This window comes from Echinops telfairi, unplaced genomic scaffold, assembly GCF_000313985.2.
Source record: "Echinops telfairi isolate 266 unplaced genomic scaffold, ASM31398v2 ScPeMD7_30;HRSCAF=105, whole genome shotgun sequence".
NCBI classification, from domain to species: domain Eukaryota; kingdom Metazoa; phylum Chordata; class Mammalia; order Afrosoricida; family Tenrecidae; genus Echinops; species Echinops telfairi.
This window is the reverse complement of record NW_022103927.1, coordinates 4,548,891-4,555,926: the sequence shown is the minus strand read 5'-3', so window position 1 is coordinate 4,555,926 and position 7,036 is coordinate 4,548,891. Positions and strand designations below refer to the sequence as shown.

The window sequence follows — 7,036 nt, the reverse complement described above, 5'->3', positions numbered from 1 at the left end:
ATGGACAAGCAGCTGCTCGTGGGTTATCTCATCACTCTCCTAAGCCTGCTCAGTGGCGCCTGGCTGCCCACAGGCACAGGCACAGGCCTGGCACCCGTACCCCTGGGCCCCCAGTCTCAGCCCTGGGCTGCTACCAACAAGACTTGGACTCTAAGCCGAGGGTCCCCAGGCCCCCAGGTGCCAGCCTCTGCCCTGGATAGCTGGAAGGCCTTCTTGGGCCTGCAGAAAACCAGGAGGCAGAGTGGGCAGGAGGTGGTCACTGCCACCACTATGTCCCTACCACTGGACCCGCAGGAAGTGGCCCAGGAATCTTGCAAAGCCAGGCCCTTCACTCAGGTAAGCCGGCGGGGGAGGGAGGGATGGAGGGGCCGTCTCCGCACACCAGCTCTGGGCAGGCGCTTAGTCCACGTTCTGTTTCTTCCGATCAGATGGTTGTGAGCCTCCGTGTCCTCCTTCACAAAAATGGATTTTAAAAAATCATTAAATCATTTTATTGGGGGCTCCTACAACTCTTATCAAAATCCATCCATCCATCCATTGTGTCAAGCACATTTGTACATGTGTTGCCATCATCATTCTCAAAACATTTGCTTTGTACTTGAGCCTTTGGCATCAGTTCCTCATTTTTCCCCCTTAAAAGTGGATTTTACAAATCTCTCTAGGTTTCTGCTCTTGGCAAAACCTCCGGGCTGTTTCCTATGGATCCGCCAGAGGGCGCCGGTGAGCCCACTCCTCCACCCAGAACCCTTCAGGGCTTCTGCCTCTGAGAGCCAGGGCCCAAGGTCCCCCACTTGTCCCTTGAGGACCTGAACACCCTGCCTGCCTCCGTTTTCACCCTCACTTCTCTCCAGCACCACGGCCTGCTCCCCGCCCCTGGGATGCACCATGTTCCCTCTTCCCTTTGCGCTGGCTGCGCTCCTGGGCTCCTTACAGCCTCTCCCTCGGGTTTTCTTCAAACACCATTTGTTTTTATTTGGAGAAGAGTTCCGTATTTATTTAAACCATTTTATGGGCACTCTATCCACATGTCACACAACACACCCATCTCAAGATCCACTCTAGAACGTGCTGAACACCGTAGGACTCCCGCCACCCCCACCCCCGCCTCCCACCTTCCTCCGGTCTGTTTTATCTTCGCTAGGCGGGAGGTAGTTGGTTATGAAACTTACTCAAGAAATGGTCTTTTTCCTCTGTCTCTCTCAAGGTCGCGTCTACGTATTCCTCCAGGGCAGGGACCTTTTAATTTATTTTGTACAATCTGTCTTGCCCTCTGCTGGGCCCCGTCACCAGGTTCTAGAACAGACAGGCCCTGCCGGCTCACTAAGGGTTGGATGAATGGGTGGTGGTCCTGCCTGGCTCCTTAAGAGTGCTTTAGCAGCCGCCAGCAAGACCAGTCTGTGGGTCAGTGGGCTTGTGGGAATCTTACGTGGTGCCCCGGGGAAGCACAACTCCAAACTCAAACTCACCGCCAAGGAGGACAGGGGAGAATCGTCCCTGTGGGGTTCCCAGACTGTCACTCAAGGGGAGTGGAAAGCTTCGTCTGTCTTCCAAGGAGCAGCGGGTGTTTTCAAACCGCCGACCTCCTGGTTAGCAGCCCAACCCGTAACCACCATGCCACCAGGGCTCCTTGGTTAAGTGCACCTGGGTTCAAATTCGGCCAGATTTCTGGGTGATCCAGGATAACGAGCTTCTCTTCTCAGAGCCCCAGTTCCCGCCCCAGGGGAGATGGATTGACCTGCACGCCAAGGATTTGCTGGCAGGGGCTGAGGGTTTGCTCACCAAGTCTTTGCCAAGAAACTAGGTGATGTAGCTAGTGTGAAGCTAGGTGATGCAGCTGACAAACCAGGTGATACAGCTGCCTCTGCCCCAATCCTGCAGCTGCCCTCCATGCACCAGCAGGAGGGACCCGGGCCCAGGTTCCAGCTGGGCACCTTCACCTGGAGCAGAGGCCACCCCCCTCCCCACCCCTCCGGGGCACGTCTCAGTCAGCTGTCTCTGAAATTAACCTTCAGAGAGGAAGCCAATGGAGTTAAGCTTTTCACAGTGGAGAAGTTCAGGGGGCTGAGGTCGGGCCTCCAGGGGCGGCGTTCTCTCTCCATCAGCTCTGGGGAAGGTCCTGTCCCTTTTCGGTGTCTGTTCCTCCAGCGTTTTCCCACTTCCACTGTGGCTGGCTGGCTCTTAAGGAGCTTGATTTAAAACTCGCCCTGTACTAATCCGGTCTCATGAGCGTAACAAAGAAAACGCAGACCACTATGTACCTCTCTGCCATCTAGGCATTTGGACTCCGTGGGTTCCCAAGGTGGAATCTTCACGGGAGTAGAAAGCCTCATCTTGCTCCTGGAGAGCAGCTGGTGGTTTTGAACTGCTGACCTTCAGGTTAGCAGCCCAATGCAGAACCCCTACACCACCAACGTTCTCCGTAACTACTATCGGAGTTAAGATTTCCAACCCATTTGGGGGGACAATCTAGCCAGCACGCTCACTGCCACCGAGGTAATGCCAACTCACAGCGACCCTCTAAGGACAGGGTAGAACTGCCCTGTGGGTTTCTGAGACTATCCCTCTTTACGGGAGTAGAAAGTCCCGTCTTTCTCCCGAAGGGAGGCTGGTGGTTTCAAACTGCTGCCCTTGCAGGTAACAGCCCAACGCATAACCACTACGCCACCAGGGCTCGCAGCACCCTCAGCCCTCGTGGGCCTTTAGTGTCTTCACCTGTAAAAAGAACAGCAGTACTGGCCTCACGGTGAGCCAGGTGCTTAGCGCAGGGCCTGGCGTGGCACGAGAGTTTAAGCCCTGCTGGGCCTCTGGCTGTGCCATGGGCAGTTGGAAGCCACTGGCTGCTCTGGAGAGAGAAGATGAGGGTTTCCATTCTGACAGTCCCAGTCTTGGAAACCATGGGGGGTGGTTCTACCCTGTGAGTCAGTTTTGGCTTGATGGCGGGGAGTTTAGTTTGGGGTCTTATTAAACACGGGAAGAGGACCCCAGGCTTGTTAAAGCAGGAGGTCAGGAAGAAAGAGGAAAGGTTTTGGCGAGATGGATGCGCTCCGTGGGAACCGCAGTGTTACCTTCTGTCCTGCATGACGGGCTGCTCTGAACGGGAGCGGACTTGGTGGGCGGAGTAAGAATGACCGGGGTCAGAGCCATAGAGGAGAGAGACCTGGAACCAGCCCACAGGTAGCTTCGGTGCTCTAGGCTAGGCACAAACAAACAACACACCTCGCTGCCATGGAGGGGACCTGCCCCTGTGGGATGCCAAGACGGTGTGCGACCCTTTAAGGGAACAGAAAACCTTCTCTTTCTTCCGGGGAGTGGCTGATGGCTCCCCATTGCTCACCTTGTGGTGAGCAGCCCAGGGGTACACCTACGACCCCCGGGGGGCTCGGGGAGAGAAAAACAACCGAGCAGCAGCCGCCTGCCCCCAAGGGCCATGTTATCAGCTTCCAGGAGCACCAGGGGAGAAGAGAGGTGGCTGCTGGGTGGGCCACCCTTGGGGGACGCCATCCCCCTCAGCCACGCCCTGGAGGGAGGAAAGATGAGCCATGTGGAGAGGGAGGGAGGCTGGAGGGAAGTCCAGTCCATGTGGGGGGCACCAGGGGGTGGGGGTGGGCGTGAGGTCTCTCAGGGAGCTTTGAAAGGGGTACCAGCATTAGAAGGAGATCTTCCAGAGGTAGAGCGAGCGAAGGGGTGCGTGAGAAAGGAGAGGGCACGAGGGTGATGGGGACAGAGTGTGCAGGGACTTGACCCTAAGATGGAAGGTGATGGTGGAGTGTAGGGCATAAGCAGACCCTGGGGGGTGGGGGGAGAGGGCGGGAGGTTGATAGATCCACTGAGATGGTGGCAGTCACAGGAGAAAATCAGGCATATTGATTACCGACTGTGTGCCAGACAGGCTGTGGGCTTTCTGGTGAGTGCTTTCGGCCTCCGCCAATATCACCTTCAGGGGTGGGGTGGTGCAGTGATTGGCTGTTGGTTCTAATTCCAGAATTTTGCCTCGTCATCTCCGGCTTGGCTTTTCGGTCCCTGTCCCCTGGATAACCACATCCCTGCATTAACTCCTCACTGTAGAAAGAGCTGGAGGGCTTTGCTTTGTTTTTCCTGTTCGAACCTCAGTGGTTTGTTTGTTTTTGCAAGGGAGGACACCGGAGCCCTGGGAGGGTGAGTCTCTCACTCCGTGTCAGCAATGGACACGAGGCAGCCTGCCCTCAAGTCTGGTGGGAGGGAGGAGCAGGCCCCTGCCCTGACTTGTTTCTCTGTCTCTGACCCCAGGTGCTCTCCCGTCCCGGCTGCACAGCTGTTCGTCTCCGCAACAACCTCTGCTTTGGCCGCTGCCCCTCCCTCTACGTCCCCAGCTCGGACCCCTCCCCCGTCGTCCACTGCAGCAGCTGTGCGCCCACTCGGAAGCGCTGGACGTCTGTGGTTCTGTGGTGTTGGGTGGGCCGCCCCGCCGCCCGGCAGCGGCGGCAGAGGAGGATGTCCACTGTGTTAGTCGAGGCGTGTCAGTGCAGCTCCAGGCAGGGAGCCGAGCCCCGCAGATGGACGCAGACACGCTGGGAAGAGGGACAAGCAGCAAGAGCCTTCCCCTGGACAGTGTCCCCTAGATCAAGAGGACAGTGACTCGGGCGGCAGGCCGGCCCAGCCCTCCCCTGCTCCCCAGAACTCCCGACACAGATCTCACCTTGGGGTGGGACACGAATAGTATAAACCCCCATCCCACTGCCCTTGAGTTGATTCCGAGACCCTATAGGACAGGGGAGCACTGCCCATTGGGGTTCTGAGAAGGAAATCCTTTGGGGAGCAGGCTGCCACAGCTTTCTGCCACGGAGCTGCCTGGGGATTTGAACCGTCCACCTTTTAGCTGGCAGTGGTGTGATCTGTGCTGCTTCACCTCCTTACGGTGTGTGTCCATTCCAACTCATGGCTACCCAGTAGGACAAAGCAGAACTGCTCCCTGGGGTTATCTGAGGCCGTATGTCTTTATTATTATTATTTGTACTGGAGCCTCGTTGTTCTCCCCAGGGGTGGGTGTGAACCTCCAACCTTGCAGTTCGTAGCAGCTCAGTGCCTGACTCACAGAGCTCTCCGGCTCCTGACCTCAGCACAGCGCTCCCTTCCTGAGTCCTCAGGCCCCACAGGTCTGCACGCAGCCTTCCCCAGGGCACCGACTCCTGGGACCCCTCAGGAATGGGGTTACTTTCAGCCTGGGTGGAAGGTGAAGATGAGGAAACCAGCTTCCCAAAGGGAACCGCCTTCCCTTGGGGTCACACCGACGAGAGGGCAGAGCTGGGGTTTGACCCTAGGCAGCCTGGTGCCCTATTTAGAACCACTAGGCTGCACTGTCTCGCACAGACCAAGTGAAAGACCCACTCTCTCCCAGATGCAGGGAGGACAGAAAGGCCCCCCCCCCCCCCAATGATGAGGCAGGCAGGCAGCTGCTGGGGAACTGATATCAACATCAAGGCAGGACCCAGAGGCTCCCAGCTGCCTGTCCCTGATGATCCCTGCCCTGCCCCCTGCTTGGATGTCCACACAGGAACCATAAAGGCTGCCTGCGGAGCCCAGCGGTGTGTGCGTGTGCTGTCTGTCCCTGCACTGGGCTCCCCGGAGTGGGCGGGGGTGGGGGTGGCGAGTGGCCTGGGCAGCGCGGGCATGGAGGGGCACAGGGTCTGTGGTTGGCGGCTGGAACCAGAGCCTCAGCAGATGGGCCCGTCTGGCACAGAGGCAGGGACATGTGGCGCTGTCAGGGTTCCCTCCAAATGCCCCCCGGAGCGCGGGGCGAGGAGGGGGTGGTGGCAGCAGCGGCTGGCTGGGTCCCCTCAGCCCTCTTCCTGCCTCAGGAAGGAAGGCCCCAGGTGAAGGGAGCAGGAGGGAGGAACTGGGGGAAACAGATGGGGGAGTGGGGCGTGAGAACCTGTGACCTCTGACCCAGCAGGCCAGTGTGGAGGGATGGGAACTGGCCAGGCAGGCTGCTCCCAAGGCGCTGCTGGAAGAGCCCTGGGGGGAGACCCAGGGCGCCTGTAGGGGAGGCGCCCCTTCTCCAGGGACCTGTGCCAAACCCAAGGCTTCATCCATTCGTCCATCCCTCTGTCCCAGTGAGCAAGGGAGCCAGCGAGCTGAGGCTCAGCCCTGGCACTGCGGTCACCCCTCTCTCTGGCCGACATGAGGTGCTTGCCCCCCTCAGCTGTGCCCACCTCCTGCCAGCTGGGGGAGCCAGCTGGGAACCCTGGTGCCAGGGGGCCCCCTGGAGTTCCTGCCCCCTCCCGAGCAGTGCCAGCCAGCCCCCACCCTCCCCGCCCCCCAGGCTCAGTAATGGGTGGGTAATGAGTGGTGGGGGAGCGGGGGAGGGGCTGGGATGCAGGTGCCACAGGCGCTGGCACAGGGGCTGCTAATCAGGTTTGCCAACGCCATCTGTCACTTCGCGAGCATCTGGGGCTCAAGGTGACCCTGTCACCCTCAGTTACAATTATGAGTTTGGCATCTGTATTAAAGCCCGCCAGCCGGCGGGGCGGAGGAGAGTGGGGAGGGGGGCAGACTGGGGGGTGCCGTAAGCCCCTTCCCGGGAGTCCTGTTCCCAGGGGCTGCGTGGCTTCCAAGGCTGTGTGGTTTCTCGGTGCTCGGAGGAGTGTGTGTGTGTGTGTGCGTGTGTGCGAGCACCCACTCACGCCTGTGTCCACACGCCTGCGATTGTGGGATTGTGTGTCCCTGGGTGGTGACTGCGTGACCGCGAGTTTGGGTGGGGATGGCCAGGTGGATGCAGACCTGAGTATGTCTGTGTGCAGAAAGATGATTGGCCGGTGGTTCCCGTGTCTTTGGGTCAGGGTAGAAGAGCGTGTGTGTGTGTGTGTGTGTGTGTGTTTCATGGGTTGTGGGGATGTGAAAAGAAGAATTAGGCCACCAGTGCCTGCAAGCCCATGTGATATTGTTACTTCTGACGGTCACAGGCTGGATGTCTGGGGTGAGTCTGTGCAGGATTTTGTTGGACTTCCTCTTGTTGATAGGGGGGCCTACATGCATGCACGCCTGTGCACGTGTGTCTGTG

At 58.8% G+C, this 7,036-nt stretch overlaps 1 protein-coding gene across 1 annotated transcript; it reads left to right on the top strand.

The window, feature by feature from the left end:
* DAND5 (DAN domain BMP antagonist family member 5) lies at positions 1-6,307 on the top strand. Its single transcript, XM_004715588.1, has 3 exons — positions 1-336; positions 4,267-4,511; positions 6,199-6,307. Exons 1-3 carry the CDS (start codon positions 1-3, stop codon positions 6,305-6,307), a joined length of 690 nt encoding a protein of 229 aa, XP_004715645.1.
* The last annotated feature ends 729 nt before the right edge of the window (positions 6,308-7,036 follow it).